The sequence below is a fragment of the Scyliorhinus canicula genome, chromosome 11 (assembly GCF_902713615.1).
Source record: "Scyliorhinus canicula chromosome 11, sScyCan1.1, whole genome shotgun sequence".
Taxonomy (NCBI): Eukaryota; Metazoa; Chordata; class Chondrichthyes; order Carcharhiniformes; family Scyliorhinidae; genus Scyliorhinus; species Scyliorhinus canicula.
In genome coordinates, this window is record NC_052156.1 from 21,584,576 (window position 1) to 21,605,937 (window position 21,362).

At 48.1% G+C, this 21,362-nt stretch overlaps 1 protein-coding gene across 7 annotated transcripts in view; it reads right to left on the reverse strand.

Annotated features, from left to right (window-relative positions):
* LOC119973902 (tubulin monoglycylase TTLL3-like) overlaps positions 1-21,362 on the reverse strand; it is a 92,477-nt gene that overhangs the window by 57,886 nt on the left and 13,229 nt on the right. For 4 of the 7 annotated variants that reach the window (XR_005462418.1, XM_038812503.1, XM_038812507.1 and 1 more), the window contains exons 2-4: positions 20,203-20,349; positions 19,404-19,512; positions 3,908-3,968 (exon numbers count right to left, since the gene is read on the reverse strand). Coding sequence is in view for 6 of the 7 variants with exons in the window: in XM_038812503.1 (XP_038668431.1) it covers positions 3,908-3,938 (31 nt within the window). In the remaining variant the exon portion in view is untranslated. The remainder of the gene's footprint in view (positions 1-3,907; positions 3,969-19,403; positions 19,513-20,202; positions 20,350-21,362) is intronic. The other 3 variants (XM_038812505.1, XM_038812504.1, XM_038812506.1) reach the window with 1 other exon arrangement.

The window sequence follows — 21,362 nt, forward strand, 5'->3', positions numbered from 1 at the left end:
CCGAATTTCGGAGGCATGAAGGGTGCGGGAAAAGAATGTCATGGGCCTGCCTGCCTGATTGAGCGTTGCGGCTAGAGCGACATCTGATGCGTCGCTCTTCACTTGAAAGGGCAATGTCTCATCGATTGCGTGCCTTGGCGATGTCGGCTCTAATACGGTTAGAACATAGAACATAGAACAGTACAGCACAGAACAGGCCCTTCGGCCCTCAATGTTGTGCCGAGCCATGATCACCCTACTCAAACCCACGTATCCACCCTATACCCGTAACCCAACAACACCCCCTTTAACCTTACTTTCATTAGCACACTACGGGCAATTTAGCATGGCCAATCCACCTAACCCGCACATCTTTGGACTGTGGGAGGAAACCGGAGTACCCGGAGGAAACCCACGCACACAGGGGGAGGACGTGCAGACTCCACACAGACAGTGACCCAGCCGGGAATCGAACCTGGGACCCTGGAGCTGTGAAGCATTTATGCTAACCACCATGCTACCCTGCTGCTCAACAGGTTGAAGGCCTGTTGAGCCTCGGCCGTCAGGGGAAAAAGGGAGGACTGGATGAGTGGGCGGGCTTTGTCCGCATAGTTTGGGACCCACTGGGCATAGTAAGAAAAGAACCCCAAGCAACGCTTGAGGGCCTTGGGGAAGGGGGAGCCCCATGAGGGGGCGCATGCGGTTGGGATCGGGCCCCAGAACTCTGTTCTGGACCACATAGCCGGGGATGGCTAAGCGGTTTGTGTTAAATATGTACTTCTCCTTGTTATAGGTGAGGTTTAGGAGAGAGGCAGTGTGGAGAAATTTGGCAAGGTTGGCATCGTGGTCCTGTTGATCGTGGCCGCAGATGGTGACATTATCTAGGTATGGGAAAGTGGCCCACAGCCCGTACCAGTCGACCATTCGGTCCATCTCCCTTTGGAAGACCGAGACCCCATTGGTGACGCCGAAGGGAACCCTGAGAAAGTGATAAAGGCGGCCAGATGCCTCGAAGGCAGTGTATGGGCGGTCCATCTTACGGATGGGGAGCTGGTGGTAGGCGGATTTCAGGTCCACAGTTGAGAAGACCCGGTACTGTGCAATCTGATTGACCATATCAGATATGCGAGGGAGGGGGTACGCATTGAGCTGTGTGTACCGATTGATGGTCTGGCTGTAGTCCACGACCATCCTGTGTTTCTCCCCCGTTTTAACCACTACCACTTGGGCTCTCCAGGGGCTGTTGCTGGCCTCGATAATGCCTTCCTGAAGCAGCCGCTGGATTTCGGACCTGATGAAGGTCCTGTCCTGGGCGCTGTACTGTCTGCTCCTGGTGGCGACGGGTTTGCAATCTAGAGTTAGTTTGCAAATAGGGAAGGTGGGTCGACCTTTAGGGTCGCGAGGCCGCACACAGTAAGGGGTGGTAGGGGCCCGCCGAATTTCAGTGTTAGGCTTGTGAGGTTACACTGGAAGTTCAGGCCAAAGGACGGGCAGCGCAGAGGTTGGGGAGGACGTCGAGGCGGAAGCCGCTGAATTCTACACCCTGGACCGTGAGTGTGGCTATACAGTACCCCCGGATCGCCATGGAGTGTGACCCGGAGGCCAGGGAGATTCTCTGATTGGCGGGGTGTACCGCGAGGGAGCAGCGCCTTACTGTATCTGGATGGATGAAGCTCTCAGTGCTCCCGGAGTCCAGCAGACAGGAGATCTCGTGTCCATCGATCTTCACGCTTGTCGAGGCGGTGGCTAGATTGTGCAGGCGAGATCGGTTAATCTTGACCAAGGCAAGTCGTTGCTGGTCGTCGCTGGTGTCGAACGATGGGGGGCACGGGTCCTGGAACGATGGTGACGCCCATGTGCCGTGGGGGAGACAGGATGGCGGCACTTGATGATCTAGGGGTGGACAAGATGGTGGCGTCCACGGACCGCACGTGTCAGGGGTTGACAAAGATGGCGGCGCCCACTGGCCGCACGTGGTCCGAGGAGGGGAAGATGGCGTCGCCCACTGTCCGTACGCGAGGGGGGTCGGGGCGATAGCGGCGACTGCGCGGGCCTGGCACACCGCAGCGAAGTGCCCATTTTTGCCGCAGGCCTTGCAAAGGGAGCTGCGGCCCGGGCAGTGTTGGCGGGGGTGTTTCTGTTGCCCGCAAAAGTAACATTGGGGGCACCCGGGGTTGGCTGGCTGGCGCGTGGCACAGACGTAGGGTTGGCAGAGTGGGGTCCCCGGTGGGGCGGCCGACTGTGGAGTCCACGATGCGTACGAGGGTGGGCCGCGGGGCTGTGGGTGTAGGATTGAAGATTGCGCAATGCGACCGTCATCGATAGCGCCAGCTTTTTGGTTTCTGCGAGGTTGAGTGTAGCCCCCTCTAAAAGTTGCTGGCGTCCCGCATGAGGAGGTTTGAATGACAGTCACTGTCTCTGACCAGGGGAATTAAGGCACACCAGAAATCTTCTACGGACCCACCAAGGAATTGCCTACGAGTAGAGAGTACGTGTCTGGCGAAGAGCGTGTTCGTCCGCTGGGTGTAATTCTCTTTCAGTAGCGCCATGGCTTCATCGTAGGTCGGCGCGTCCTGGATAAGAGGAAATACGTTGGAGCTCAGCCGCGAGTAGAGTATCTGGATCTTCTGAGCTTCCGGAATTGGATCTGGTGCAGGCCTGATGTAAGCTTCGAAACAAGCTCGCCAATGTTGAAAGTCCCTTTTGGCGTTGCTTGATTGCGAATCCAGCTGCAGGCGATTCGGCTTGATGCGGAGGTCCATCTTCTGAAAACTTTAGTGTAATAAATTGATGCACGATCATTTTCACAAAGACGAGAGTTGAATACAACTGAGGCTTTATTACACTAAGATGTGTGTCCTCCTACAGCAGCTGGCGAAATGGCTGCTGTATGGGGAGCACACATATTTATATTCCGCCTACTGGGCGGAGCCAGCGGGCAGGGACTACCCCCGTACCTGTAGTACAGGGTCTTACCACACATCTCCTAATATATACAACAATGGTGATTACCAGTGTGCATACAGATGCAATTAATGCATTCTGAGGGTAACCATGTTGCTTTTCAAAGCTGCTGGTTCAGTGGAGGGGCTCAGAGGAGTGTTCTACATTTCTTTGCTTTGCCTGTTTACCAAATGCTATGGTGCCTCAGACTGATATGCATCCTTTGGATTAATCATTGTTTTCTAAGTCAAGAAATGATAGTTTGCATCTAATTAGTCTCTTAAATTTATTCTGTCATCATAAACCACAGGCAGTATGAAATGAGCCCAAATGAGGCTGGGTTCAGGGATGGTGTAGACTATAATGCAAGCAATCACATTGAATACAACACATTACAAGCAACCATTCTCCCCAGTTTAAAAACCACCGCAGTAAGTACACAGCTAACCCCACTCTGGATTTGCCTGTCGTAGAAATCATTTAAAAATAAATTTAGAGTACCCAATTCGTTTTTTCCAATAAAGGGGCAATTTAGCATGGCCAATCCACCTAATCCTGCACATCTTTTGTGTTGTGGGGGTGAAACCCACGCAAACAAGGGGAGTATGTGCAAACTCCACACGGACAGTGACCCAGCGCCGGGATCGAACCTGGGACCTCAGCGCCGTGAGGCAGCAGGGCTAACCCACTGCACTACGTCGTAGAAATCTTGTCGACCGAATCAACACCTAAAATAAAATTTCTTGACCAAAATACTGCTGTGCTTATGATTTTTTTCTACTTTTTAAAATGATTTTAATTTGAATCCGTACAGCTCTGCCACTATGCAAAAGCTTCCTAAAGACATCTGATGGGTTAATGATGGAATTAATAACAAAGTGGGTCAATTTTTCTCTTTTCCAAAGGGAATAAAAAGTGATGTTTTGATAAATTCAGAGAGCAGTTAAACCCATATTGCAACATACCACAATGCTTTGCATCTTACCATTCTCTTGGGGACAGCTGCCACCGGCCATCTTGTCCTTGATCCTGTAGATATTTTTGTTCTGTTATAAAAGGAACATAACTTAGTCACAGTTATGAACTGTTGCAATCGTTAAAGGTAGATAATGTAAGAAATTGTGCTCTGTGGGAAATTTCTGTCACAATGGCAGCATGGTAGCACAAATGGATAGCACTGTGGCTTCACAGCGCCAGGGTCCCAGGTTCGATTCCCCACTGGGTCACTGACTGTGCGGAGTCTGCACGTTCTCCCCGCGTCTGCGTGGGTTTCCTCTGGGTGCTCCGGTTTCCTCCCACAGTCCAAAGATGTGCAGGTTAGGTGGATTGGCCATGATAAATTGCCCTTAGTGACCAAAATGGTTAGGAGGGGTTATTGGGTTAGGGGGATAGGGTAGAAGTGTGGGCTTAAGTGGGTCGGTGCAGACTCGATGGGCCGAATGGCCTCCTTCTGCACTGCATGTTCTAATGTTCTGTCCAAAAATGGAAGGTAGCTTCCTGAGTGTAATTGTTTCTCTCAATAGATTTAGCTAAATACTGCTATGTTTCGCCTCCAAAAAAGGGCTTGGGTCGTCAGTCAAACACGGATTAAATAAGTTGATTGTCATATATGCAAGTTTATTTAATGCACGTGCATGTTTACCTCTGTTACCCCATCTCATTCCCATAAAGATATTTATTTTAGGCAAAATTCAAGGAACCCATAGCACCTTCCCTTTAGTTAGGTCCAGTAGAAGAATCTGCCTTATTTGGCTTGAATGTCCTAATTTGGCTGCGCTCCTTGAGATTCTGTACTTAGTATAATTGATAGTTTACACAGTACATTATTTGAATTAATCTGGATGGGCTGAAAAGAAAACTGCAAGTGGTAGATTGCAAGCACTGGTAGTGTTCCAAGTCAGAAGATCTGGGGTTCAAGCTCCAAGACTTCCAAGTGGGGAAAGGCATGTCATAGACCTCCGCAATTTTTGTGGCATTGGGTCAGCTTCTCCATGATTCATTCATGGCCACTGACAGGTATCATGAATCATAGTCTGAATTTGGGATCCTTTTGAAAGGTAAATTAATATGGGTCTTACCAGGACCCCTTCCCTACCCTCCATGTCACTTCCATGAACCCATGCCACCTTCATGTCCCCTCTATGTCCCGTGCATGCCTTATTACCCAGTATGCACCATGTTTGAGTAGTAACAAATGGCCAGACATCTGGCTTCTCCACATGTGATCATCATGAATGCTTGACTGAGCTCTGAGATTCCAATGCAATAGCCCAGATGTTCTATTTTGACATCTGAATGAGGGTTTAGTTTGCTTTATTGACATCTTTATGTGGTTATAATAACTTATTTTTCTGGAATCTCTTGTGTCAATATCTGAATGTTTATTTGGACAAGATTAAGAAGAGAGAAGTGGTACTGATTATTTTTTTTTCATAGAATTTACAGTACAGAAGGAAGCCATTCGGCCCATCGAGTCTGTACCGGCTCCTGGAAAGAGCACCCTACCCAAGGTTAACACCTCCACCCTATCCCCATAACCCAGTAACCCCACTCAACACTAAGGGAAATTTTGGACACTAAGGGCAATTTATCATGGCCAATCCACCTAACCTGCACATCTTTGGACTTTGGACCGGAGCACCCGGAGGAAACCCACGCACACACAGGGAGGATGTGCAGACTCCACACAGACAGTGACCCAAGCAGGAATTGAACCTGGGACCCTGGAGCTGTGAAGCGATTGTGCTATCCACAATGCTACCGTGCTACCGTACTGATTGATTGACATTTTAAAGAGTTGTAGGAATGCAATTTCTGGAAGATCTACAAATGGCTGTTTTCTCTTCAGCAATTCAACACTTGCCATTGATTTTATGTGGCTCATTAGTTCTGTATATAGTGCATACTGGGTGAAATATGATGGAGGGGGCATGGCTTGGGGAATGATAGAGGGTGTGACGGGTGAAGGTTAGAGGGTCTAACAGCTTCTGTTTGAGAGAACCAAGAGAACCAGCCTATCTTGATATTTGCTCACCACCGACGATCAGCGGGCATCACTTTATTTAATTTTTTTTTTAATTAGTTGTTGGGATGTGGGCATCACAAGCTGGACTAGCATTTGGGGGTAGTTTTTTAAAATAAATTTAGATTACCCAATTATTTTTTCCAATTAAGGGGCAATTTAGCATTGCCAATCCACCTATCCTGCACATTTTTGGGTTGTGGGGGCGAAACCCACGCAGACATTTGGGGGTAGTTAAGAGTCAACCAAGTTGCTGTGGATCTGGAGTCACAGTAGGCCTGACCAGGCAAGGATGGCAGATTATGGGTTTTTAAGATAATTGCCAATTGTTTCATGGTCGCCAGATTTTTATTGAATTCAATTTCACCATCTGCAGTGGCGGGATCTGAACCTGGGTCCACAGAGCATTACTCTAGATCTCTGGTTTACTAGTCAGTGACAATACCACTATGCCACCGTCTCCCCATAATATAACAGAGCTCTTTAAACCTAGGTGTTTCTGCCAAGTCAGGAAATCTCTAGCTACCACCTTGCTAGTGATAAGCTGGTCTCTCTTTTAGTTTAGAGGTCAGTTTAGGCTCTCAGGCTCTATTCCAGTGGGTTAAGTACATGTAAAGATCCAATGGCACAGTCTGAAGCCTACGGTTATAAGTTAGTTCTCTTTCTTCCTCAAAGGAGTATTGGTGGCCAAGGGTCTTATAATAATCTTTCTTAGTGTCACAAGGAGGCTTACATTAATACTGCAATGAAGTTACTATGAAAATCCCCTAGTCGCCACACTCCAGCACATGTTCGGGTACAGAGGGAGAATTCAGAATGCTCAAATCGTCTAACAAGCACGTCTTTCGGGACTTGTGAGAGGAAATCGGAGCACCCGGAGGAAACCCACGCAGACACGGGAATAACGTGCAGGCTCTGCACAGACAGTGATCCAACCCGGGAATCGAACCCAGGTTCCTGGCGCTGTGAAGCAACAGGGCTAGGCTCTGTGAAGCAACAGGGCTAACCACTGTGCTACCCTGTCGCCCATCTTATTTAGTTGGTGTAAGTAGCCTATGGCTTCCTACCAGTTAGTGTAAGTGAAGCTGGGTTGCTGGACCAGGTTGAAGGATGTTTGCTACAGATTGAGAGTGCCAGCTAAATGAATAATTGTACGGTGAAAGAAGGAAAATATTGCTTCCTTTAAATTCACTTTGCTAATTGTTAGAGATCCTGACTCTCTGTGCAACACTCGCAAGAATGTCCTTTCTTTTTGTGTCTAATAATACTTATGTGAGAGGAAGAGATTGTTACGACTTGTTGAACATTTTGGCTCAGTTCAGGTGGCTGAGATGGGGGAGGTAACTAAGTAGCTTCTAATATCCATGTTTGGTCAGAGATTGTGATCTAAGTTTGCCTGTGAGTTGCTGACATTCTGCAGAGTTTACTGTAAATAAGTTGAATGATACTAAAATATTTCACAGGTATGGTAAAGTGCTGTGAAAACAAACACAAATACCGTTCACAGTGCAACTAAAGATTTGCAAGGAAAAAATGGACACATGCACCAGCAATCTGAATTTCAACATTTTCAAAAAATATAATTACAATTAATCCAGCCATCCAATATCAGTAAGTATGTCAATTCCAAGTTTTTTTCAATATTCCATATGGCACTGCAGTGTCGAATCAATCTGTTCCTTATCAATAAATAACCACAAAGTCAATGCACTGATGATAAAAGGTAGAAATGTGCACTACCACCAGCTCCTTCCAGCGTTCCTTGCTCACTTTGAGTTTAGATTCATGACTTTTTCCATTTTCATTCCATTTTGCTTCTTCCCCATCTCTCAAAACACAAACCTCCCGGATCTGCACTTGTCCTTTCAAAATACTAACTTGCTAACTCTTCTTTCTTTTTGTAAGTCAAGACCAAGTATAATTTTTGTCCTTTTTCATTTACTTTTAGGTCCTTCACCACAGGAGGCAGCTCATGCGCTTGACCAGGGGCGAGATTTACTGACCAACCCGCCATGTGTTTTTTGGTGCAGGGTCGGCCCGCCAGCGGGATTTTCTGGTCCCGCCGATGTCTACGGGATTTCCCATTGAATGCAACTCTCGTCACCGGGAAACCCGAGGTGGGGGTGCGCCACCGGCCTGAACAGTCGGTAAATTCCGCCCGACATCTCAGAGGAATATAATCTTCTTGCAGATGCACCGTCACACCGGTTCGAGACGTTAAATCGGACACTGGCCCTCCACAAGTTCACAATTCGCATTCTTGTCAGCTGAAGCCTTCCATTGGGCCAGCCTGTTCCGCGTTGAACTCGCGATGAACTGAACGACTGGCTCTGAGCATTGGTATTTATACAGCAGTCCAGGGGGAGGAGTTGTGGGCGGAGCCACGGGTGGAGCCCTGTACAAACTCCTAAGCATTCCAAGCGCTACTCCCCCTAGTGGTCGGGAATAAATTGTAAAATCTTCCTCATTATTATTTTGACTGGATGGCTAGAATTGGAACGCATTTCTCCAGCATATTATCAAACCTCCACTCTGTTCTACATATATAACTGGTGAATGTAACTCCGTAATTCACACTGTATTGTATATACATGAGACCATGCATTTGTAAGCGCAGTTGCGCTGCCCGACCACTAGGGGGAGTAGCGCTTGGAATGCTTAGGAGTTTGTACAGGGCTCCACCCGTGGCTCCGCCCACAACTCCTCCCCCTGGACTGCTGTATAAATACCAATGCTCAGAGCCAGTCGTTCAGTTCATCGCGAGTTCAACGCGGAACAGGCTGGCTCTGTTGTAAGTAGATTAGAACCACTGTTCATATCTTAAAGCACGTGTCTAGTGAATTGATGGTTCCATCAATTTAATCTACTTAAGAAACAGTCAGGATCAATCATGGAATCAGCCCTCAAGCCTGAGCGACTGGAACTCGACCCGCAGGATGCAGAAGAAAAATAAATTTTTTCTCATTGGCTGCGGTGTTTTAAAGCCTACCCGGCGGAAGCAAGCACAGCCGAAACAACGGAGGAGCAGAAAATGAGCCTACTGCATGCGCGGGTGAGCCACAGAATCTCTACTCAACTAAACTGTGCCGGTTCGTATAATGAAGCCCTAGCGCTACTCGACAAAATGTATGTGAGGCCTGTTAATGAAGTCTATGCACGACACGTGTTCACTACTCGCCGCCAGCGGCCTACGGAATCGCTCGCAGAATTCCTTAGAGAGCTTAAAACTTTATCTAGTGACTGTTACCAGGCGGTTACCGCGGCAGAACATAGAGAACTTGCTGTACGCGATGCCTTTGTTGCGGGCCTTAGGTCAAATTACGTGTGCCAGCGGCTGCTGGAAAAGGGGGCACTAAATCTTGAAGCGACTGTTGAACTTGCTACCACTATGGAGGTCTCCTTCTGCAGCTTCACCTCGTTCCCCGCGACCCCGTCATGGGCCCCCGACCAGCGACTCCCCCAGGCCTGTGCCGTGCGGCCGCCCAGCCACAATGCTGCCCCAGCCTGCCACTTTTGCGGCCAGAATCAGCACTCGCGGCAACACTGCCCGGCCCGCAACGCGACCTGCAGCAGCTGCGGGCGGAAAGGAAACTATGCCAGAGTGTGTCTGGCGAAGAAAGCCCCAGCCTCTAACCCTCCCACGGCTCAAAGCACTCGTTCCCTGAATTCACGGGCCCGCAGGCCCCGAAATGCTGCAGCCTGTATGCCGACTCCGCCCCCACCCGACATGTGCGACTCATGGGGGCGGCCATCTTGGCAATCCTCCTCCATGCGGCTGGCCACGTGCGACTCATGGGGGTGGCCATCTTGGGATCCATCCCCTTCAAACTCTGAAACTCACCTCGACGACTACGAACTCAGAGGGCAGTCATCACGGGGCCACTCCAGCACAGCTGATCGAGCCGCCGACAACCCGCAACTCAGCGCAGTCACTCTGGACCAATCGCGCCCGAAGTATCTGCGAAACTCGATGACAGAGGTCCAAATCAACGGGTACAGCACGCCATGCCTTTTCGACTCCGGGAGTACTGAGAGCTTCATACACCCAGATCTGGTAAGACGCTGTTCGCTCCCCGTTTTCCCCACGCGGCAAACTATCTCCCTCGCTTCGAGCTCCCACTCTGTCCAGATCCAGGGGCGCACCGCCACGACACTCACAATCCGAGGCGCTAGCTATGCAAAATTTCAACTCTACGTCTTGCCCGAACTCTGCGCGCCACTCTTATTAGGCCTAGATTTTCAATGTAACCGTAAGAGCCTCACCCTCAGCTTCGGAGGGCCCCTGCCCCCACTCACTATCTGCAGCCTCGCCACGCTGCGAATCTCCCCCCTCCCCTCTTTGCCAATCTCACACAGGACTGTAGACCCATAGCCACTCACAGCAGGCGGTACAGCCTGCAGGATAGGGTGTTCATCAGATCGGAGGTCCGATGGCTTCTCAGTGAGGGGATCATAGAGGCCAGCAACAGTCCCTGGAGAGCTCAGGTGGTAGTCGTAAAGACTGGGGAAAAATTCTGTATGGTTGTCGACTATAGTCAGACCATAAATAGATTTACGCTCCTTGACGCGTATCCCCTCCCCAGGATTGCAGACATGGTAAACCAGATCGCCCGGTATCGGCTCTTTTCCACGGTGGATCTGAAGTCTGCATACCACCAGCTCCCAATCCGCCTGGAGGACCGCCACTACACGGCATTCGAGGCCGATGGCCGCCTCTTCCATTTCCTCCGGGTCCCCTTCGGCGTCACTAACGTGGTTTCGGTGTTCCAACGAGCAATGGACCGAATGGTAGACCAGTACGGGCTGTGGGCCACGTTTCCGTATCTGGACAATGTCACCATCTGCGGCTATGACCAGCAGGACCACGATGCCAACCTCTACTGTTTTCTCCAGACGGCTCAGAAATTAAACCTCACTTATAACAAGGAGAAATGCATTTTCCGCACAACCAGCTAGCCATCCTCGGCTATGTCGTGGAAAATGGAGTCCTGGGCCCAGACCCGGACCGTATGCGTTAGAACTCCCCCTCCCTCATTGTCCCAAGGCCCTCAAACGGTGCTTGGGTTTCTTTTCCTACTACGCCCAGTGGGTCCCTCATTATGCGGACAAAGCCCGCCCACTCTTTAAGGCCACACTATTTCCCCTGTCAGCTGAGGCGCGCCAGGCCTTCAACTGCATCAAGGGGGACATCGCCAAGGCAGCCATGCGGGCGGTGGATGAATCCACTCCCTTTCAGGTTGAGAGTGACGCCTCAGAGGTAGCTCTAGCAGCCACCTTAAATCAGGCAGGAAGGCCAGTTGCATTTTTTCTCCCGTACCCTCCCCGCTTCGGAACTCCGACATTCGGCAGTCGAAAAAGAACCACAAGCCATTGTGGAGGCTATTCGTCACTGGAGGCACTACCTCGCAGGTAGGGGGTTCGCCCTCATCACCAACCAACGATCGGTTGCCTTTATGTTTGACAACTCGTAAAGGGGCAAAATTAAAAACGATAAAATCCTGCGGTGGAGGATCGAACTCTCCACCTATAGCTACGATATTAAGTATCGACTGGGGAAGCTGAACGAGCCCCCAGATGCCCTATCCCGCGGGACATGCGCCAGCGCGCAGATCAACCGCCTGAAAGTCATTCACAACGACCTCTGCCACCCGGGAGTCACCCGGCTCGCCCACTACATCAAAGCCCGAAATCTGCCTTTCTCACCTGAGGAGGTAAAAGCTGTCACCAGAGACTGCCCGATCTGTGCAGAGTACAAACCGCACTTCTATAGACCAGACAGGGCCCACCTGGTCAAGGCTTCTAGGCCCTTTGAACGCCTCGCGATCGATTTCAAAGGGCCATTCTCCTCAACTAACAGGAACGTTTACTTCTTAAACGTCATAGATGAGTTCTCCCGCTTCCCATTTGCTATCCCGTGCCCCAATATGACCTCCCACACAGTCATTAGGGCCCTGCAGAGTATCTTCACCCTGTTTGGTTTCCCCAGCTATGTGCACAGCGACCGGGGTTCGTCCTTCATGAGCGACGAGCTGCGTCAGTACCTGCTCGACAAGGGCATCGCTTCGAGCAGGACTACCAGCGACAACCCCAGGGGGAACGGGCAGGTGGAGAGGGAGAATGTGACGGTCTGGAAGACCGTCCTACTGACCCTCCGGTCCAGGAATCTCCAAGTCTCCCATTGGCAAGAAGTCCTACCAGGCGCGCTCCACGCTATTAGGTCCCTCTTATGCACAGCGACCAATCAGACCCCTCACGAGAGGCTCTTCATTTTTTCCAGGGGCACTACCATGGGGGTCTCACTCCCGGCATGGCTGAAGACACCGGGCCTTGTACTCCTGAGGAAGCACGTCAGGGCGCACAAAACCGACCCCCTTGTTGAGAAGGTGCGCCTGCTTCACTCCAACCCCCAGTACGCCTTCGTCGAGTTCCCCGACGGCCGTCAGGACACCGTATCCCTCCGGGATCTATCACTACAGATGCACCCCTCACCCTACACCCCATCCTGCCGCCCCCTCGGGCTCCCGAGCCCACTAGCTCACTGCATCGGTTCCGCGCAACCCAGCCGCCCCCTCGCGCTCCCGAGCCCACTAGTTCACTCCACCTGTTCCGCGCGCCCGCACCGGCTAACCCCCAGCGCCCTCAGTCCCCAGTCGAACCAGACGGGTATGGAGCTCGGACAAGATCTTCCCTGGAGTCCGCCATCGTACCTCAACCCACAACACCCGTCCAGCCACCGGAAGAGGCTGCAACCCCGGTGCTCCGTAGATCGCAGCGGACAGCCCGACCACCGGACAGACTCAATTTATGAACCACCACCCCTGCCGGACTTGATTTTTTTGTAGGGGGTGAATGTGGTGAATGTAACTCCGTAATTCACACTGTATTGTATATACATGAGACCATGCATTTGTAAGCGCAGTTGCGTTGCCCGACCACTAGGGGGAGTAGCGCTGGGAATGCTTAGGAGTTTGTACAGGACTCCACCCTTGGCTCCGCCCACGACTCCTCCCCCTGGACTGCTGTATAAATACCAAGGCTCAGAGCCAGTCGTTCAGTTCATCGAGAGTTTGACACGGAACAGGCTGGCTCTGTTGTAAGTAGATTAAAACCACTGTTCATACCTTAAAGCAAGTGTCTAGTGAATTGATGGTTCCATCAATAACACAATGTTCTGTTTGATTTCCCTTCAATTACTGTTAAACTATTTTTGTACAAGTTCTTCTTCCTTCCTGTAATGAAATCAAGATTCATTGCACCATCTTTTACTGTAACCACTACTGGAATGGAATTTGAACTTTGACCCCACTCTGAACAGCACTGTGGCTGCAATATGTACAATCTGCAAGATAAACTGTAGCAATTCACCATGTTTATTAGCTCTGATGCCCATAGAACTGAGAAGGACAAGACAGGCAATTATTGTGCGAATGCCATCACATCCGAGTGTCTCTCCCCATACCACACCAGCCTTACTTGACCCCATCTTACTATTCTGTAATTGCTACTGGATCAATATCTTCCCTAGTTAACACTACATTTTTTAATGCATTTACAGGATATGGGTGTCGCTGGCTAGGCCAGCATGTATTGCCCATCCCTAATTGCCATTAAGAAGGAGGTGGTAAGCTGCCTTCTTGAACCTCTAAGTCCATGTGGTGTAAGTATGCCCACCCTGCTGTAAAGGTGGGAATGCCAGGATTTTGACTCAGCGACAGTGAAGGAATAGCGATATATTTCCAAATCAGGATGGTGAGTGGCTTGGAGCGAAACTTCCAGTTGGTGGTGTTCCCATGTGTCTGTTGCCCTTGGGCTGTGGAAGCACCAGATGTTCAAGGAGAGGTCTCATCACCATGATCTCATGGCAACTAGGATCAATAAATGCAGTCTGTCCTCATTGGCGCTGGAGGGTGTGCAGAGGAGATTCACCAGGTTAATCCCAGAGTTGAAGGGGTTGGATTACGAGGAGAGGTTGAGTAGACTGGGACTGTACTCGTTGGAATTTAGAAGGATTCGGGGGGATCTTACAGAAACATATAAAATTATGAAGGGAATAGATAGGATAGATGCGGGCAGGTTGTTTCCACTGGCGGGTGAAAGCAGAACTAGGGGGCATAGCCTCAAAATAAGGGGAAATAGATTTAGGACTGAGTTTAGGAGGAACTTCTTCACCCAAAGGGTTGTGAATCTATGGAATTCCTTGCCCAGTGAAGCAGTTGAGGCTCCTTCACTAAATGTTTTTAAGATAAAGAATAAAGAGATTAAGGGTTATGGTGTACGGGCCAGAAAGTGGAACTGAGTCCAAAAAAGATCAGCCATGATCTCATTGAATGGCGGAGCAGGCTCGAAGGGCCAGATGGCCTGCTCCTAGTTCTTATTGTCCATATTGAGAATAAATTTAAAAATAAAACATTTATTTCCAAGACTTAGGGCGAGATTCTCCGCAAACGCGGAGAATCGTAAAGGCTGCCGTGGGGCAGCACGGTAGCATTGTGGATAGCACAATCGCTTCACAGCTCCACGGTCCCAGGTTCGATTCCGGCTTGGGTCACTGTCTGTGCGGAGTCTGCACATCCTCCCCGTGTGTGCGTGGGTTTCCTCCGGGTGCTCCGGTTTCCTCCCACAGTCACAAAGATGTGCAGGTTAGGTGGATTGGCCATGATAAATTGCCCTTGGTGTTGGGTGGGGTTACTGGGTTATGGGGATAGGGTGGAGGTGTTGACCTTGGGTAGGGTGCTCTTTTCAAGAGCCGGTGCAGGCTCGATGGGCCGAATGACCTCCTTCTGTACTGTAAATTCTATGAAATCTATGACAGGCCGTGACCCACGGCAGCCTTCACGCCCACTTCCGGGCGCATGCGCAGTTGGCGTCTTTTTCCTCAGCCGCCCCGCAAGACGTGGCGGCTTGATCTTGCGGGGCGGTGGAGGGAAAAGAGTGCGTCCGTTATGGACGCACGGCCCACGATTGGGCACCGATCGCGGGCCTATGCCCCCCTTGGCACGGCCGTGGTACTGCCGTGCCAATCGTGCCCCCAGATGCCCCAAACGGGCATCTGGCGCCCGTTTCACGACGGCAGCAAGCAGGTGTGTTTGCTGCCATGTTGAAACGGGCGCGAAGGCCCGGCTGCTCGGCCCATCGGCCTCGGAGAATCGCCGCTCGCCGTAAAAAACGACGAGCGGCGATACGTGGCGTGGGGGGGGGGGGGGGAAGAATAGCGGGAGGGCATGAAAAATGTCGGGAGGCCCTCCCGCTATTCTCCCACCCGGTGTGGGGGGTGGAGAATCGCGCCCTTAGCATTTGTGGAACTCCTCACTGCTTTCATACTTCCAGAGCCATAGTTTCAGGGTAACCAAGACTACGATTTAAATACTGAAGCATACTTGACATTTTTAAAAGATAGGAAGCTGGGAATAGATAGTGAGGTAGCTCTGTTAATTAAGGATTTTATTAGTATCGAGTGAGAGATGGCCTTGGCTTGAAAGCGCAAGATGTAGAATCAATTTATGGCAGAGTTAAGAAATAGTATAGAGGTAGCAGGGAGTAGTTTGTAGGCCCACTAACAGTAGTTACACGGTAGGACAGGGTATATGTGAAGAAATCAATGGGGCATATAAGAAAGCACTGCAGTAATTCTGGGAGAGTTTAATTGACATGTTGATCAGGCAAATAAGATTGCAAAGGTATCAAGAAACAGGAAGTCTTAAAACATATTTGGGACAATTTCTTGGAACAGCATGTTCGCAAGGAAACCAAGGAGCCTGCGAACCTGGAGGTGGTAATGAGCAATGAGACATGATAATCAATAATCTCATAGTAAAGGATCCTCTAGTTGACGGCGATCATTACGTGATAGGATTTCATGTTCAGTTTGAAGGAGAAATGTGAGTCAAAGGCAAGTGTTTTAAACCTGAATAAAGGTAATTAGGAGGCTATGAAAGCAGACCTAGCTAAAGTGAAAGGGTAATTAGGTAAAAAGGGAGAACGTTAGACATGGAGTGGAGTTTTTCAAATAAGTTTAGAGTACCCAATTATTTCTTTTCCAATTAAGGGGCAATTTAGTGTGGCCAATCCACCTAACCTGCACATCTTTGCATTGTGGGAGTGAAACCCACACAAACACGGGGAGAATATGCAAACTCCACACGGACACTGACTCAGGACCGGGATTTGAACCTGGGTCCTCAGTGCCGTAGGCAGCAATGCTAAACACTGTGCCACATGCCACCCCATGGCATCAAGCTTCTTGAATGTTGTTGGAGATGCGCTCGTTCAGGCAATGGAGAGTATTCCATCACACTCCTGATCTATGTCTTGTAATTAGTTGACAGGCTTTGGGGGGTCTGGAGTTGAGTTACTCACCACACAATTCCTAGCCTCTGAACTGCTTTGGTAGCTACAGCATTTATATAGCTAGTCCAGGTCAGTTTCTGGTAAATGTGCAGACTGACGCTGTGAAGCAACAGTGCTAACCACTGTGCTACTTTTACAACAATTGACAATGGTTTCATAGTCATCTTTATATTTTTAAACCATATTTTCTTTTAAATTGAATTCAAATTACTCTGGGTTTCTGGTTTACTAGTCCAATGACAAATTCACTAAGCCACTGCCTCCCGATGATGATTCAACTTTTGAGAGAGACTAGAACCAGGGCTTTTGAAATTTACTTCACATTATCTTGTTTCTTCTTTTCAAGCTTAGTGGTGTTCTGTGCTCGGAATCTTGGTTCTTCAACCAAGGTTCTGAATTTGAGGAATACGTTTTCAAAATTAGGTATGAGGGGATGAGCAGATACAAGATTCTGACTCCTGCTACAAGTTCCCCACTACATCTGTTTCTATATGGGTGTGCTGAATTGAGACAAGGACACTTCCTGTTAGCTTGGGAGTGAAACTGGCACAGTGCTAGGTGCAGGACAACTGCAGGCCTGGTTTTATGGTTCACAGCAGCCGAAGAAGCACTGTCAAGGATAAGCGCCTGTTAGTCCAATGGTGTACCACTCTTATATAAAGTAGCACCAGAAAGCTGCATTTCTGTAGGACCTGGGAGGTTTTGCTTAGGACCCAGTAGGGTTTTCAAGTAGTTTTCAAGATCCCAACTTAAACATGAAGGGACCTTTGCTGAAAAAGTAAAGAAAAAATCTTTTTAAAAATAAAGTCTTTTTAAAAATAAATTTAGCGTACCCAATTATTTTTTCCAATTAAGGGGCAATTTAGTGTGTCCAATCCACCTATCCTGCACATCTTTTGGGTTGTGGGGGCGAAACCCACGCAGACACGGGGAGAATGTGCAAACTCCACAAGAACATTGACCCAGGGTCAGGATTCGAACCCAGGTCCTCAGCGCCGTAAGCAACAATGCTAACCACTGTGCCACTGTAAAAAGTAAAGTCTTTTGACCCACATTTTGTAAAGGTACAAAAAGGGTTGCATGGTATCGACGGGCCAGGTTCTGTTCTTTGTTTACCCCAGTGAGGGTTTATCTAACAATACTGAGAACCATTTTCACTTGTGACAGCCTCTCAGCTAGTCAATCAGATTTCAGATTATGGATGTGAATAAAATGGGAGGTGCTACCTTTCTGTTCTGTCATTTGTCAACACCTGCCATATAATCTGAAAGGAGTCTTTGTCCTGAATTTGTGGTTTGCATGAACCTACATTTAAAACTCTCAGTTATACATATGCTGCTTGAACAAGGATGCCAGCTTGATCTATTTCACACACCATTTGTGTTCAATGGAGAATCACATTATCAGATTCCTTTACAGTCAGTTCAGAGAATTATGATGAGCAACCATCTGTTTGTATGTGGTTGACAGTGTTTCTGATACGAGTTGATACTGTAGCTGTGGAGTGGTTACCCGCCCTGACTGCAAGGAAACTGGATTGTAAATATGGCTCAAGTTTTGTAAAGGTATTCTCCCACCCCCGGCTGGGTCGGAGAATCCCCGAGCGCAGCGCGAATCCCGCCCCGCCGCCGGCTGCCGTATTCTCCGGCACCGGTTTTCGGACGGGGACGGGGTTCACGCCACTCCAGTTGGGGGCTGTTGGCAGCGGCCCCCCTGGGCGTGCACCAAAACACGCCGGTGGTTCCACGCATATGCGGAATCACGTCGGCCCTTTGGCACATGCGCGGACTCACACAGTCCCTTCAGTGCCGGCTAGTGTGGCGCCAACCCCTCCAGTATCCACTTAGCCCCCAGAAGTGCAGAGAATTCCGCACTTTTGGGGGCTGTTGACGCCGGAGTGGTTCGCGCCGGGTTTCCCGCCGGCGTGGGGACTTAGTCCCCAGAAAGGAGAATCCCGCCTGCAACATTTCTGGGCTTTGAATTATTTTGGTGATGACGATGGCAACTACAAAACTATGAAATATGCTGGAGACATGCCTGCTACTGTCACTGCTCTCCTATTTTTCTCTAAGACTTCACAGTCAACCAAGCATCATACTCACTGTCATGATATGCAAACATGCAACCAATGAACACTCAGAATAGGACACAACCAATAGGCAGTCAGGACACTCCGAGGTGGCATCACCACAAGGGGGCATGACATAAACACTATAAAAGGGATGAGACACTCACACCCTGCCTGCCTCTTTCCACAGACAGACATCTAGAGAGTTAGACAAGGTTGATCAGCAGCATCACACCCTAGCACGTGGCTGAGAGCAAGTTGGTACAGTTAGATTGAGTTACTACAGTTAGATTAGCAGAGAGTCAAACTCATTTGAGAACTGTGTTAATAGTTCAATAAACACGTTAAACTCATTTCAGAGTCTGGAGCATCGTTTAGTTAAGACTGCATCAAGTAGCAGCCTGTATTATCCAAAGCAGCATAACACAACACTCACTAGCTGATCAGGAGCAGGAACCTGATGTAAACTACAACAGGAACTTGCATTTGTCTCTTTGATGTCGCAAAACATGCCAAGGCAGTTATCAAAATTAATGTGACAGAGTCATCAAGGAGATATTAGGACAGGTGACCAAATTTGCCCAACCAGGTAGGTTGTCAGGAGAGTTGGTAAGGAGAGAGGGGTGGAGAGGTTTATGGAGGGAATTCCAAAGCTTTGAGCCTAATGCATGACTGTCAATGATGGAGTGATGAAGATCAAGAATGTGCAAGAGTGCAGGGCTGAGTGTGATGGGAAATCATTGCCAATCATTTACCATCCTTCAAAATACATAATAATCTGAGCTGCAATTCAGGTAGGATCTGCATGGCCAATAGAATACATGCTTTGAGTTTCAAGGAAAATAGACTTCCCTTACAGTGCCCCTGGATCAAACCAGACAGCCAAATTAGATTCACCATTTTCAGTTGTGAATTTACTTTTCAGTTATTAATAAAATCTGATTGTACAGTATGTACAATCAGATCCAGAGAACTGCCAAATTTCTCAACACGCATAATTCCCCCCCCCCCCCCCCCCCCCCCCCCCCCCCCCAAAAAACTCACTTTTTTTGATTCTCACAACATGTGGTTTTGTGTGTCTTTTTCAGCTGTACACGGTGACGTTGTCCAATATGGGTGCAGCATTTTCGTTCATCTTCTTCTGGTATACTACCTACAAATACAAGATATTTATCTTACTTAAGTAAAGTCAGAAAACATGCAACTAATGAACACTCAGAATAGGAGAACTGTGTTTAATAGTTCAATAAACACGTTGAACTCATTTTAAAGTCTGGAGCAGCCTTTAGTTAAGACTGCATCAAGTAGCAGCCTGTGTTATCCGAAGCAGCTTAACACAACACTCACTAGCTGATCAGGAGCAGGAACCACATAAAAAAGTAAAACTCACATTTAAAAATTTAAACATAAAGAAAAGTGGAGAAAACGTTTTGTGATATGGGAATTAGTTTTTATTTGCATGTAATTTTTAAAAAAATGAAATATTGAAGATTCAAATAAAAAGAAACTGGAAATTAAGCAAACAATTGATGCAGCCAGGGTGAACGAGTTTCTTCAGTCCCATCGATGCCTTTTCGTCATTTCATTCTGTCTGCTAGTGTCATCAGCTCTTGGTAGCATTGGTAGAAAGCACATTTCACATTGGTGGAGTGTCTTAGATGAGGTCGGGGAAATCACTAACCGTACTGATTCACTCACCAAACTTTAGGTGAGACCACTTCTAGCTAATTCATGGCAGTTCTGAGATACTAAGCTGGAGCTGGAACTAATCTTTCCCCTTCCGGAAGGAACAAAAAGAAGAAATACTAAAGTCAACAACGTAAAAATAAATAATAAATTGTACCTGTGTTCAGAAATGGCTCAGAATGTTTATTCAGCAGGTAACCAGTACAAATATTGACTAGAAGATAGTCCCTCCAATCGCTGATCCCAACAGGTTCTCAGTCATTTTCATTTTGTGTGTTGAATCCAGGAGGTATGGCTGCAGCTACTGTTTAACAAACAAGGATTGAACGTGCCAGTTTTGCTGTCTCTGATAATCTTGTGTGCTATCTTGTTACAATATATCCTATATCGGTATGCCTTTTGTTACAGAGCTGTTGAACCTCCCGGATTGTCTTGGAATTACCAAGAATTGAAGACTAATCTGCAGAAGATTGATATCTTTCTGTTATCGCTCCATTCTTAGTTTCTCTCCTTATTGCTGTTGCTTGTTATTTTCAGTCTTATTTTTAATTTGCGTTGAACATTCTGTTTCCATTAGTTGCAACCTCAGTCTTTTGTTATTCTATTTCAATTTCACACTTTGAGGCCTCTACTCAAGACTACACCCATTTATTACCACTTGGAAAAAAGCAGTCTAGACATTTGCCTTACAGCCTTAGTACAATTTCACAAATGTTAATGTATGTTTCAGCAGTTCACTAACTCATCGAGAAAATGCAACGAGAACAAGTTATACTACACAGAATCTACTTTTATTGTAAAGTTGTTTCATTCAAATTATCTGATTATTAAAACATTCAGATCTAAATTACCAGTCTGAAGTTTTCTTTATGCTTCTTAATTCAAATTGGTGGATAATTGCGGTCTTGCGCAAAAGAACAACTTTGAATTATCAACAATCAGCTGCATTTTAAATTACATTGCACATTTCACCAGTGCTGGTCATACTTGGGCCAGGCCCCAAGAACAACAACGGATTATAACCAAAGCAGTTGCAGTCATCTTTTTAAAATGTGACACAGTTAGAAAATGAGTGTGCACAGAATCATGCATTTATATGATAATTTTCATTACTGCATTGTGCTGGAGTGTGGGCAACAAACAATAGGGCCTCATTCTAAATTTACATCCGAGATATGGTTGAATATACAAATTATGTGGAGCATTTTATTTCCCTGTTGTAACTAGTCAAGCCACCTCAGTCAATGTAGTAGATATACCCTCAGATAAAAATAAGGTTGCTATGGTTTTCAAACCTACACACCAAATGGGAAATGA